This window comes from Salmo salar, chromosome ssa09, assembly GCF_905237065.1.
Source record: "Salmo salar chromosome ssa09, Ssal_v3.1, whole genome shotgun sequence".
Classification (NCBI taxonomy): Eukaryota; Metazoa; Chordata; class Actinopteri; order Salmoniformes; family Salmonidae; genus Salmo; species Salmo salar.
In genome coordinates, this window is record NC_059450.1 from 140,964,778 (window position 1) to 140,978,716 (window position 13,939).

At 45.7% G+C, this 13,939-nt stretch overlaps 2 protein-coding genes across 3 annotated transcripts in view; both read right to left on the bottom strand.

Moving 5' to 3' along the window:
* On the bottom strand, positions 1–2,948 carry LOC106613133 (tripartite motif-containing protein 42). Its single transcript, XM_014215092.2, has 5 exons — positions 2,598–2,948; positions 1,668–2,377; positions 543–1,282; positions 214–438; positions 1–90 (listed from the first exon to the last, which is right to left on the bottom strand). The coding sequence occupies exons 1-5, from the start codon at positions 2,693–2,695 to the stop codon at positions 34–36; spliced, it is 1,830 nt and encodes a 609-aa protein (XP_014070567.2). The 5' UTR covers positions 2,696–2,948; the 3' UTR covers positions 1–33.
* A 615-nt stretch (positions 2,949–3,563) lies between these two features.
* LOC106613128 (calsyntenin-2) overlaps positions 3,564–13,939 on the bottom strand; it is a 447,582-nt gene continuing 437,206 nt past the window's right edge. For both annotated transcript variants that reach the window (XM_014215083.2, XM_014215084.2), the window contains exons 16-17: positions 11,182–11,366; positions 3,564–5,991 (exon numbers count right to left, since the gene is read on the bottom strand). In XM_014215083.2, coding sequence (XP_014070558.2) covers positions 5,791–5,991; positions 11,182–11,366 — 386 coding nt within the window. In that variant the 3' untranslated portion in view covers positions 3,564–5,790. The remainder of the gene's footprint in view (positions 5,992–11,181; positions 11,367–13,939) is intronic.

The following is a 13,939-nucleotide window of genomic DNA, read 5'->3' on the forward strand; positions in this document are numbered from 1 at the left end:
GATGTGTGGGATCTTCATTTCCTGTTGTAAGAGTTAGATTTCCTGTGTCACGGCTGCCTTGGCCTCGTCTCCCTGGCGCTCGGTATTCACCTGGGAACAATGACAACATGAACACAACTCAAGTTAGTTGTCAGTAATACTAATGTATCTTAAAATAGGATTGGCCTCACAGTCAGTCAGTGAATGTCATTGGTCATGTAGTACCGTACTCACCCTGTAGGACGAGCTCCACTCCCCGGCCCCGTGGCTGTTGACAGAGCGAGCCCGGAACAGGTAGTGTGTGTCTAGGCGGAGCCCGGCCGTCTGCAGGTTGCAGGTCTTCAGCCCCTCCAGGACCACTCCCTTCCTCTCCTCCATGGTCATCCCCACGATAACAGCATCCTGGAAGTGGACGTCAAAGGTCTCCACCTCCTCGCCCATGGGCAGCATCCAGAAGATCTACACAAAAAAGATAGAGAGTTATCATCATATTGGATAACTTCAATATATAAAACAATACATTTTACATTTATAATAAGTCCCTAGATGCTGTGTAACTGTACCTCCACAGTGTCTCCGCTGACGATGTGCTGGTAGATGATGGGGGGCCTGGGCAGCAGGTGCCGCTTCTTATCGCTACAGTCCCCAGCCGACAGGCCCAGCTGTTCCTCCATCACCAGCTTCCTGGGGCTCTTGGGGTTCAGGGGGCTCAGTGGGGGGTCCGCCAGGGCCAGCGTGCGGTGGGGGGTCCCTGGGCAGGATGGTACCTGCAACACCTCGCAGCACCCCCCCAAAACGTCTGACTCCACGCTGGTTGCCGCTGAAACCACTGCATCCACTTCAGGGCTCTTCCAGTGGAGGTGGGTCCCCAGCAGGCCCTGCAGGTCTCTAAAGAGGGCGTCAAAGTCCATCTTCACCCCCTTGAAGGGCTCCCCCTCCTGTAGAGTCAAGGCAGGGCGGTGGATGTCCCCGTTGACCCTCTGCAGCCACTGGGTCAGAGCCACGGCCCCGGTCAGGAAGGCCACGGTGTCGGGCTCCAGGAGGGCCTGCTCAGAGATCACCTCCAGCCCAGTCAGGGAGCCCAGGAGTGGGGCAGAGGTCTGGAGGAAGTCCCTGGCACCGCTGCGGGTACTGGAGGTCAGGTTGTCGAGGTGGGAGAGCAGTGCTGCTTCCTGGTCTAGCAGGACATTACGGAGAGACAGGAAGCCCTCACGCACGCGGCGTCTCAGCTCGGCGCCATCGGAGCCCGTTCGGGCCCTCAACTGATCCATGGACACCATGTCGGCTTCACACTGGGACTTCACTACAGCAACGTGACAAGGGCAGCAATAAACATCTGATACAAACTTAACTTCCTGTATTAACTTTCAATTAATTAACTTTGAGTTTACTCAATTGCCACAACGGAGTAATCTCTTTGACATAATGGCTACCATTACTGTGGTTCACAGAGATGTGGTTTGGAGAATGTATTTTTTACCTACAGTAATTAAGATGTGAAAGCTTAACTCTGGTAGATTTTGGCTGCACTTATGAAAGCTAATTAACTGAACAAAAGCTGTTTGTGCAGCAACATTAAGACTTCAAATGAACAACATAAATCCATAAAATGAATCCAAAGAAAAACAGCCCTTAGTGGAACTTAAATAAAGCGTCTCAGAAACAATAGAGCAGTGATGTGACCTTACCCTTTTCAGCCTGCTCCAGCCAATTGCGGATGCCCACCTCCCTGCGGGCGCGGGCCTCGTGGACGGGTGACACGTCATGCCCCTGGTGCCCCTGTTCCATGCACCCCTGGCACCCCAGAGCTCCGTCGTCAAGGCAACAGTGGGACAGGGAGCGGTCGTGGTGGGTGGGGCATGGATCGCGGCACCCACCCTCCACGGGCTCCGTCAGCACGTGGGCCTGGAATGCTCGGTTGCCATGGAGTTTTCTCAGGCACTTGGCACAGTAGTTGAGGCCGCAGGTGCGGCAGTAGTGCTGGGCCTCGCGCTGCTTAGAGCAGATCTCGCAGGCGGTCACCCTCAGGGATGTGTCCTTGGCCCGGGTGTTTTTAGGTTGCTTCACCTGCCTCAGGCCCTCCAGCCTCTCTAGGAGCTGCTCAGATACGTTGGCCAGAAGAAGGTTCTCTGGGAAGGGCCAGGCACCGCCAGGCTGGAGGGAGTAGTGGACCAGGCAACGGGGGCACTGGGAGTAGGGCTGGGCCTGTTGGGCATCAGAGGCCTTGGTGCTGGAGGGCTTCTTGCGGATGCCTTCCAGGCAGGGCTGGCAGAGGCAGTGGCCACAGGGCAGAGACACAGGCTGGAGGAGTAGTGTGTCACAGGCGGGGCAGCACAGGTGGAGAGCCAGGGAGCAGGTCATCGGGTCTAGCTCAGCTTTAGTCTGGGCATCCTGAGCGCTAGAAGGGGCAACAGGCAGGCTTAGGGTTCAGAAGGGAGAGCTGGAGAAAAATACTAATGTAGCCTACATACATCATCACTGTTACAGTACAATATCATCCCGCCACAACTACGCAAGCCATTTTCAGATAACTACAACTGTTATTCCTGTCTATAAACATAAAAATCATATTTGGCTCTACTTCAGACTTGTTAGGCTTTTTAAAATCAGTTTCATACCCTATCTCCTTTCCTGTGTGTTTGGCGTTGGGGTTGGAGCGCTTCTTTGAAGATCTCAAGCGTGGCCAACAGCCAGATTCAGAATCAGTACCAGGCATTATTGTATTAGGTAAGTGATTCCTAATTGTATTTTATGTGCTGAGATATCCTAAAGAAAACAAAGTCATTATTAGATGTCACTCATTAGGCTAGCCTACTTTATATTTGACTTATTAGCTTACATTTTGCTTGCACATTATAATAGAGATCTTTATATTTAATTGCCCAATGTTGACACTTTAACACAATTAGCCTAATGTGGTTAATTCCTTTACATTTTTCATTGGATTACAGATGGAGGGCTACTGAGGCACTTACGTTCTTCAGCACGTCTGTGTGTGATCAAAATGTGAATCTTGCGGGAATATCTCAACTGTTTTACTATGACGTAAACTTGCGGCCGTCTATGACGTACTTATAGCAGCGTCCGCGGCCGAATCATGTCGTAACGCGAAGAATAGGGTCCGCTATGGCCTATTTCCTCAGTGAGAAAAAAGTTGATAAAACACCACCAAACACACCACTAGAAATATCCACTAGATGGAGACATTGGATTAAATGTGAACTTTCAAATCAGAAGTTGTTGGTGATTCGTCTTCTCGCAATGAAGATGCTGTGTTGAGTATTGCCCTCAGTTTAAACGGTTAGATGGGCCTAATGCCTTTCATAGCTTTGAAATGCCATAGTCTTAACTATATGACTAACTAGAGATCCGGCTGCTGAGTATTTCCCACCCCATTTTAATCCCCCCTAGTTGTTTTCTGTATTGAACAAATTGATCTGTGACTGCAGAATGAATGAGAGAAACAGTTAGATTCTAATGAGTATTTCCCACCCCATTTTAATTCCCACATTCTATAGGCCTAGTTGTTTTTCTGTATTGAACAAATTGATATGTGACTGCAGAATGAATGAGACACAGCTAGATTCTAAAACAACTCTTTATTGGTCAATTTACAGAAAGTGCTGTAGTGACCATCCAAAGGAAACTAAGAAAACAGTCCAAAGAAAACGTCAAGAAAAACTAAAAAAGGTTTTACACATTTTACAAGGTTCATATTTATTTTCATCTTCCACCTCTAAAACAAACGTTGGGAGAACATTGGGGAGGGTTGATGCAAAGTCTAGCAAAAGTTCCTAGGGGGTAGGGGTACAGGTGTGAGAGGGGTTCAGGAGCTGAAAGTAACATGGTGGAGGTTGAGGACAAGGTCTCACGTCACAAGCACAGTTGTAACCCTACACAACCGTTGAAAACTTTACATGAACTTGTAGCTAGCTATACACGGGCTCTTCAAGACAGGGTTCTCCCAGATAGAACCGAAGGACTATCCCTGGAAAGGATTACATCAAGCAGAATCACACAGTCAAATACCCAAATGTAGAAAATAGAAACTTTAAATTTCTCCTCGTGCCAGGTAAAGTAACATTTTACATTAGGCAGACTGTGTAAGAAAGGGGTAAGGGGGGTTGCTGGTATTGACTGCAGAAAGATAGAAGACCTTATACATGCCCATTAACCAGTTTAAGTTGGCCTTAAGTTGGGCTTAAGTTGGGCTTAAGTTGGTTTAACTTGCCTGTCTTAGCAGAGACAGAAAGCATAGCCATTCGGAATGAACTGAACATTGAGATAAAAACACAGAGAGCAGGGCAGGGTTTGGTGTAATATGTACAGATTTAATTGAGATGGGCGGGGTTATGTGCATACATACAGAAGAAAAGAGGGAGGGGCTTTGCTAGGTTCAGGGCGGGGTCACCTACTCTAGTTAGTATTTACAGGTAAGAGGAACATATACACATTTACAAGGTTCCTCCTCTTTCGTAGTGTGTCCAAGAAACAGAACAAAAAAAGCCAACTTTCACCTGGGTGCTTATTCAGTTGTGTGCAATGTATATACACAATATTGAAGATAGAATTGAAATGCATAGAGCTGACATGGTTATTGTTTTGCATGACAGAGAAACGTGTCAGTTCTATGCAACACATTTCTATCTGAACATTCTGTAATGTTGCACCTGCATGACTATGCCTCAGGTAAGTACAACATCTCCAACAGCACATCAATCGAAAAACAAATAAAGACTGTTTAGTGCCATTGGGGGACGGCATAACTCTTTAAAATCACCTGGACACATCATCCAGGATTAAATAAGCAGTGCTAAATAAATTATATTCCATTGCAACAAACCCCCAAAACATTTTTCAGGTATTAAAATACTGCAAATCAATGCAATAATATTTTTCTTATTTTGCCTTAAATTTTCATTTGATGCAATGGACAGAAGGTATGATATACTGTTCACAGATAATATGGTAAGGATTGAAGGAGTTTCCCTATATTAGCCGGTACCATCTTAACTATCCCACTGTACCACGCTAACTCTAGCACAGTGGACTGTACCACTATGTGCCTATGGGAAAGAAACCATTACGAAGGATCATGGCAACCTATAGGACCACAATTTTTCAGATTCGATTTTAGACCCTGAAAAAATAGGTGGAAATCAGATGTTTGACGAGCAATATCAGCTGTATACAGTATTTTAACATTTAGTTTTGTTGTTTTTTTCACAGTCTCAGTATAAAACAGTAGATAAGCTGTTAGTTTGTGGACTTGGGCTTGAGGTCTGTGTACTGACTCAAGACCACAAGATAGTATTATAGCATTGGAGTACCACATTGTAGCCTTTAGTTAACACCAGATGATTTGACATTAAGGAAAGGAGTATTTTTAAATGGAGTACAGGCTGGCGTTGTTCGCTTGTATGTGAGTGAGTGAGTGAGTGAGTGAGTGAGTGAGTGAGTGAGTGAGTGAGTGAGTGAGTGGTGAGTGAGTGAGTGAGTGTGTGTGTGTGTGTGTATGTGAGTGAATGAGTGTGTGTGTGCAGGTTTGACACGTGTGTGTGTGAGTGAGTGAGTGTGTGAGTGTGTGTGTGTGTTTGACGCATGTGTATTACTTTAGTGCTCATTCTATTCTCATCACCATTTCCATTTTCACCAGTAGGGGGGGATGTTAACTCAATTGAGAGAAATCTCAGGTAGTCTCATGATTAAACAATTGATTTTATGGTAGTGTGTATGTTGATGCCTCAGCGTGTGTGTATGCACATTAGTGTTTGTGTGTGTGTGTGCGTCAGTGTGTATGTGTGGTTGTATTCAGTAGGTTAATGTAGAGTTGTCCCAGTCCAGCTGGCCCCTCTTGCTGCCCTGTTTTACACTGAGAGCTCCTGGGACCTCCTCCTCCTCCTCGCTGTCGTTTGACTCGGCACTGGTGATGTCATCGTCTTCCTCTTCATCATCGTCCTCCTCGTCTTCCTCGCTGGCCTCTTCCTCAGCTCCCTGGGGCTCCTGGAAGCTCTGCATGGGGCACAGAGGCAACAGGTGTGTCACAGGTTCCGGAGCTGATTACTGTGGCCCCTGTGTATCCTACTCTGTTTCATTATGTCCCATTTCTCCCTTTCTCTCCTCTTCCCTGCCATTCGTCCCTCTGCCCTCAAACTTCAGTTACTCACTCTACTTCAGATGCTGTGACGAAGCTGACTCAGAAGCTCTCGTCACTAATAATTGAATTCCCCTTCCCCATAAATTGTTTAGCGTGTTAATTTCCCCCCATATATCTAGTAATTCATATATCCTAAAGGTATATACTGTTGTTATTTTACTTTTTTGCCAGTATCACTAATATTTACTGTTGCGTAATGCTAATTACAGTGAGGGAAAAAAGTATTTGATCCCCTGCTGATTTTGTACGTTTGCCCACTGACAAAGAAATGATCAGTCTATAATTTTAATGGTAGGTTTATTTGAACAGTGAGAGACAGAATAACAACAAAAAAATCCTGAAATACGCATCTCGAAAAATGTTATAAATTGATTTGCATTTTAATGAGGGAAATAAGTATTTGACCCCTCTCAATCAGAAAGATTTCTGGTTCCCAGGTGTCTTTTATACAGGTAACAAACTGAGATTAGGAGCACACTCTTAAAGGGAGTGCTCCTAATCTCAGTTTGTTACCTGTATAAAAGACACCTGTCCACAGAAGCAATCAATCAATCAGATTCCAAACTCTCCACCATGGCCAAGACCAAAGAGCTCTCCAAGGATGTCAGGGACAAGATTGTAGACCTACACAAGGCTGGGATGGGCTACAAGACCATCTCCAAGCAGCTTGGTGAGAAGGTGACAACAGTTGGTGCGATTATTCGCAAATGGAAGAAACACAAAAGAACTGTCAATCTCCCTTGGCCTGGGGCTGCATGCAAGATTTCACCTCGTGGAGTTGCAATGATCATGAGAACGGTGAGGAATCAGCCCAGAACTACACGGGAGGATCTTGTCAATGATCTCAAGGCAGCTGGGACCATAGTCACCAAGAAAACAATTGGTAACACACTACGCCATGAAGGACTGAAATCCTGCAGCGCCCGCAAGGTCCCCCTGCTCAAGAAAGCACATATACATGCCCGTCTGAAGTTTGCCAATGAACATCTGAATGATTCAAAGGACAACTGGGTGAAAGTGTTGTGGTCAGATGAGACCAAAATGGAGCTCTTTGGCATCAACTCAACTCGCCGTTTTTGGAGGAGGAGGAATGCTGCCTATGACCCCAAGAACACCATCCCCACCGTCAAACATAGAGGTGGAAACATTATGCTTTGGGGGTGTTTTTCTGCTAAGGGGACAGGACAACTTCATCGCATCAAAGGGACGAAATCAATTTAGAACATTTTTTACTTGCGTTTTTCTGGATTCTTTTGTTGTTATTCTGTCTCTCACCGTTCAAATACACCTACCATTAAAATTATAGACTGGTCATTTCTTTGTCAATGGGCAAACGTACAAAATCAGCAGGGGATCAAATACTTTTTTCCCTCATGTATGTGTCAAGGAAATGTTTGGTTGTTGCATTGTGACAAATTCAGTTTCATATTTAAATGCAGTAATTGACCCTTTTTCAAACCTCCAAGTGGATGCCATTTTCAGGTGGACATGAACACTTGCTACGTAAATGTAAATGTGGGTGTAATAAAGATGCCTGTTATTATGATTGAATGCTTGATTGAATGATTTAATGCGTGAAGATCTCCATGGTTAACAGTATGATAGGGAGGGGCCACAGGTATAAAGGCACCTGTTTCACCTCGGAGTTGGAGTGATGTTCTAGCTCTGGTATGTGAGCTGTGTGGGAGGCTGTTAATAGCCTGTATACCCCAACCTGCTACAGTTGGTTTGGTATGTGAGCTGTGTGGGAGGCTGTTCATAGCCTGGTATACCCCAACCTGCTACAGTTGGTTTGGTATGTGAGCTGTGTGGGAGGCTGTTCATAGCCTGTATACCCCAACCTGCTACAGTTGGTTTGGTATGTGAGCTGTGTGGGAGGCTGTTCATAGCCTGGTATACCACAGCTACAGTTGGTTTGGTATGTGAGCTGTGTGGGAGGCTGTTCATAGCCTGGTATACCACAACCTGCTACAGTTGGTTTGGTATGTGAGCTGTGTGGGAGGCTGTCCATAGCCTGGTAAACACCAACCTGCTACAGTTGGTTTGGTATGTAAGCTGTGTGGGAGGCTGTTCATAGCCTGGTAAACCCCAACCTGCTACAGTTGGTTTGGTATGTGAGCTGTGTGGGAGGCTGTTCATAGCCTGGTATACCACAGCTACAGTTGGTTTGGTATGTGAGCTGTGTGGGAGGCTGTTCATAGCCTGGTATACCACAGCTACAGTTGGTTTGGTATGTGAGCTGTGTGGGAGGCTGTCCATAGCCTGGTAAACACCAACCTGCTACAGTTGGTTTGGTATGTAAGCTGTGTGGGAGGCTGTTCATAGCCTGGTATACCCCAACCTGCTACAGTTGGTTTGGTATGTGAGCTGTGTGGGAGGCTGTTCATAGCCTGGTATACCACAGCTACAGTTGGTTTGGTATGTGAGCTGTGTGGGAGGCTGTTCATAGCCTGGTATACCACAGCTACAGTTGGTTTGGTATGTGAGCTGTGTGGGAGGCTGTCCATAGCCTGGTATACCCCAACCTGCCACAGTTGGTTTGGTATGTGAGCTGTGTGGGAGGCTGTTCATTGCCTGTATAGCCCCAACCTGCTACAGTTGGTTTGGTATGTGAGCTGTGTGGGAGGCTGTCCATAGCCTGGTATACCCCAACCTGCTACAGTTGGTTTGGTATGTGAGCTGTGTGGGAGGCTGTCCATAGCCTGGTATACCCCAACCTGCTACAGTTGGTTTGGTATGTGAGCTGTGTGGGAGGCTGTTCATAGCCTGGTATACCCCAACCTGCTACAGTTGGTTTGGTATGTGAGCTGTGTGAGAGGCTGTCCATAGCCTGGTATACCCCAACCTGCTACAGTTGGTTTGGTATGTGAGCTGTGTGGGAGGCTGTCCATAGCCTGGTATACCCCAACCTGCTACAGTTGGTTTGGTATTTGAGCTGTGTGGGAGGCTGTTCATAGCCTGGTATACCCCAACCTGCTACAGTTGGTTTGGTATGTGAGCTGTGTGGGAGGCTGTCCATAGCCTGGTATACCCCAACCTGCTACAGTTGGTTTGGTATGTGAGCTGTGTGGGAGGCTGTTCATAGCCTGGTATACCTCAGCTACAGTTGGTTTGGTATGTGAGCTGTGTGGGAGGCTGTCCATAGCCTGGTATACCCCAACGTGCTACAGTTGGTTTGGTATGTGAGCTGTGTGGGAGGCTGTCCATAGCCTGGTATACCCCAACCTGCTACAGTTGGTTTGGTATGTGAGCTGTGTGGGAGGCTGTCCATAGCCTGGTATACCACAGCTATAGTTGGTTTGGCAGGGTAGGCCTGATTGCGACTTAGGTTTTCTATTCAAACCTGTATTTTGAGTCTGTTTATTTAGTAAATACCTTTATAGATTATGTAACTATTCATAGGATTTTGTCATTCACCTGGCACCACCTGTCACTGTTAACCTGTTATGGCTAGGGGCAGTATTTTCACGGCTGGATAAAAAACGTACCCGATTTAATCTGGTTACTACTCCTGCCCAGTAACTAGAATATGCATATAATTTTTGGCTTTGGATATAAAACACTCCAAAGTTTCTAAAACTGTTTGAATGGTGTCTGTGAGTATAACAGAACTCAAATGGCAGGTCAAAACCTGAGAGATTCCTTTACAGGAAGTGGCCTGTCTGACCATTTCTTGAACTTCTTTGCCATCTCTATCTTTTACAAAGGATCTCTGCTCTAACGTGACACTTCCTACATCTTCCATGGGCGCTCAGAGCCCGGGAAAAAACAGAATGTCGTCATCCCAGCCCCAGGCTGAAACACATTATCGCCTTTCTCAAGTGGCCGATCAAGGGACTGTGGGCTTAGGCGCGTGCCCTGGCCGCCCCGTCTTTGTGATTTTTCCTCTGTTTGCCGAAAAGGAGATTCCCGGTCGGAATATTATCGCTTTTTACGAGATAAATTGCATAAAAATTGATTTTAAACAGCGGTTGACATGCTTCGAAGTACGGTAATGGAATATTTAGAATTTTTTGTCACGAATTGCGCCATGCGCACGACCCTGATTTACCATTTCGGATAGTGTCTGGGACGCACGAACAAAACGCCGCTATTCGGATATAACGATGGATTATTTTGGACCAAACCAACATTTGTTATTGAAGTAGCAGTCCTGGGAGTGCATTCTGACGAAGACAACAAAAGGTAATCAAACTTTTATAATAGTAAATCTGATATTGGTGAGTGCTAAACTTGCCGGGTGTCTAAATAGCTAGCCCGTGATGGCTGGGCTATGTACTTAGAATATTGCAAAATGTGCTTTCACCAAAAAGCTATTTTAAAATCGGACATATCGAGTGCATAGAGGAGTTCTGTATCTATAATTCTTAAAATAATTGTTATGCTTTTTGTGAATGTTTATCGTGAGTAATTTAGTAAATTGTTAGCAAATTCCCCGGAAGTTTGCGGGGGTATGCTAGTTCTGAACGTCACATGCTAATGTAAAAAGCTGTTTTTTGATATAAATATGAACTTGATTGAACAAAACATGCATGTATTGTATAACATAATGTCCTAGGTGTGTCATCTGATGAAGATCATCAAAGGTTAGTGCTGCATTTAGCTGTCTTCTGGGTTTATGTGACATTATATGCTAGCTTGAAAAATGGGTGTCTGATTATTTCTGGCTTGGTACTCTGCTGACATAATCTAATGTTTTGCTTTCGCTGTAAAGCCTTTTTGAAATCGGACAGTGTGGTTAGATAAAGGAGAGTCTTGTCTTTAAAATGCTGTGAAATAGTCATATGTTTGAAAAATTGAAGTTTTTGTATTTTTGAGGAATTTGTAATTCGCGCCACGCCTATCATTGGATATTGGAGCAGGTGTTCCGCTAGCGGAACGTCTAGATGTAAGAGGTTTTAATATACTGGACAGTATTCTGCCCCTGATCCTGACTGCACTTAAGGCTGTTCCAACATCTGGTCCATACAACGCTCACCTTCCTTGCTTTATTCCTCCCTCGCCTCTCCCCCACTGTTTTGTTTTCAGTCCCCCCTTCCCCTTACCTCCATAGGATTGACTGTGATATTGAGCGCTGAGTCGTCCCAGTCCAGCTCTCTCTCTTTGGTTGTGTCTGAGTTCCTGCCCTCCTGTTGGTGTGTCAGATGAATACGGTAGATGCCTAGCACAACCACCACCACCAGGGCGGCGATACAGATCACTATCACCACTGTGGCAGCACTGGGGGCTCCTGGGGAGAAAGGAAAGGTAATGTTAAAATACTAAATGTTAAGTAACATGGTGCACCCACACGCATACCAAATATTTGGTTATGCACACAACCAAAACATCTCAGATGTACAGTATGCACACACACACAACGAGTGTATTACCACACACACACACACACACACACACACACACACACACACACACACACACACACACACACACACACACACACACACACACACACACACACACACACACACACACACACACACACACACACACACAGAGAGAGAGAAGGTCCTAGATCTGTAATGTTTATCTGTTGTTCTGATCTGTACTATACTCTCAAATAACATCTCCCTGCCTCATCTCTCTCTCCTTCAGATAAGTTATTATACCGTGTGTGTATTCATCCAGCTACAGAGGACTCTTTTAATTGGTAATTTGATTCAGTCTGCTTCCTTATTACAGAGAGAGGGGGAGGGTGTGGGAGAGGAGAAAGAAGAGAGGAGAGAGATAATTTTTTTAACACCAATCCATAGCCTTTGATCTCTCTCATGTTAAAGGCACCCCAGTGTGTATACATGAATGCACACAGAATGTTACTAGAGGGTCTGTACGGTCTCCCAACAGAACAATCTACACAGAATGTTACTAGAGGGTCTGTTCAGTCTCCCAACAGAACAATCTACACAGAATGTTAATAGAGGGTCTGTTCAGTCTCCCAACAGAACAATCTACACAGAATGTTAATAGAGGGTCTGTTCAGTCTCCCAACAGAACAATCTACACAGAATGTTACTAGAGGGTCTGTACGGTCTCCCAACAGAACAATCTACACAGAATGTTATTAGAGGGTCTGTTCAGTCTCCCAACAGAACAATCTACACAGAATGTTAATAGAGGGTCTGTTCAGTCTCCCAACAGAACAATCTACACAGAATGTTAATAGAGGGTCTGTTCAGTCTCCCAACAGAACAATCTACACAGAATGTTACTAGAGGGTCTGTACGGTCTCCCAACAGAACAATCTACACAGAATGTTACTAGAGGGTCTGTACGGTCTCCCAACAGAACAATCTACACAGAATGTTACTAGAGGGTCTGTACGGTCTCCCAACAGAAAAATCTACACAGAATGTTAATAGAGGGTCTGTACAGTCTCCCAACAGAACAATCTACACAGAATGTTACTAGAGGGTCTGTACGGTCTGCCAACAGAACAATCTACACAGAATGTTACTAGAGGGTCTGTACGGTCTCCCAACAGAACAATCTACACAGAATGTTACTAGAGGGTCTGTACGGTCTCCTAACAGAACAGTCTACACAGAATGTTAAAACTGTGAAGGACCTCGGCGTTACTCTGGACCCTGATCTCTCTTTTGAAGAACATATCAAGACTGTTTCAAGGACAGCTTTTTTCCATCTACGTAACATTGCAAAAATCAGAAACTTTCTGTCCAAAAATGACGCAGAAAAATTAATCCATGCTTTTGTTACTTCTAGGCTGGACTACTGCAATGCTCTACTTTCCGGCTACCCGGATAAAGCACTAAATAAACTTCAGTTAGTGCTAAATACGGCTGCTAGAATCCTGACTACAACCAAAATATTTGATCATATTACTCCAGTGCTAGCCTCCCTACACTGGCTTCCTGTTAAGGCAAGGGCTGATTTCAAGGTTTTACTGCTAACCTACAAAGCATTACATGGGCTTGCTCCTACCTATCTTTCCGATTTGGTCCTGCCGTACATACCTACACGTACGCTACGGTCACAAGACGCAGGCCTCCTAATTGTCCCTAGAATTTCTAAGCAAACGGCTGGAGGTAGGGCTTTCTCCTATAGAGCTCCATTTTTATGGAATGGTCTGCCTACCAATGTGAGAGACGCAGACTCAGTCTCAACCTTTAAGTCTTTACTGAAGACTTATCTCTTCAGTAGGTCCTATGATTAAGTATAGTCTGGCCCAGGAGTGTGAAGGTGAACGGAAAGGCTGGAGCAACGAACCGCCCTTGCTGTCTCTGCCTTGCCGGTTCCCCTCTTTCCACTGGGATTCTCTGCCTCTAACCCTTTTACAGGGGCTGAGTCACTGGCTTACTGGTGTTCTTCCATGCCGTCCATGGGGGGTGCGTCACTTGAGTGGGTTGAGTCACTGACGTGGTCTTCCTGTCTGGGTTGGCGCCCCCCCTTGGGTTGTGCCATGGCGGAGATCGTTGTGGGCTATACTCGGCCTTGTCTTAGGACGGTAAGTTGGTGGTTGGAGTCATCCCTCTAGTGGTGTGGGGGCTGTGCTTTGGCAAAGTGGGTGGGGTTATATCCTGCCTGTTTGGCCCTGTCCGGGGGTATCATCGGATGGGGCCACAGTGTCTTCTGATCCCTCCTGTCTCAGCCTCCAGTATTTATGCTTCAGTAGTTTATGTGTCGGGGGGCTAGGGTCAGTCTGTTACATCTGGAGTATTTCTCTTGTCTTATCCGGTGTCCTGTGTGAATTTAAATATGCTCTCTCTAATTCTCTCTTTCTGTCTTTCTCTCGGAGGACCTGAGCTCTAGGACCATGCCTCAGGACTACCTGGTATGATGACTCCT

Excerpts from the sequence above, each read along its gene's own strand:
- LOC106613133 (XM_014215092.2), bottom strand. The coding sequence starts at position 2,695 with ATGCCTGGTACTGATTCTGAATCTGGCTGTTGGCCACGCTTGAGATCT. Across the intron at positions 1,283-1,667 it reads GCTGGAGCAGGCTGAAAAGG|TGAAGTCCCAGTGTGAAGCC; the intron begins GTAAGGTCACAT and ends ACGTTGCTGTAG. Across the intron at positions 91-213 it reads AGTGGAGCTCGTCCTACAGG|GTGAATACCGAGCGCCAGGG; the intron begins GTGAGTACGGTA and ends CATTGTTCCCAG.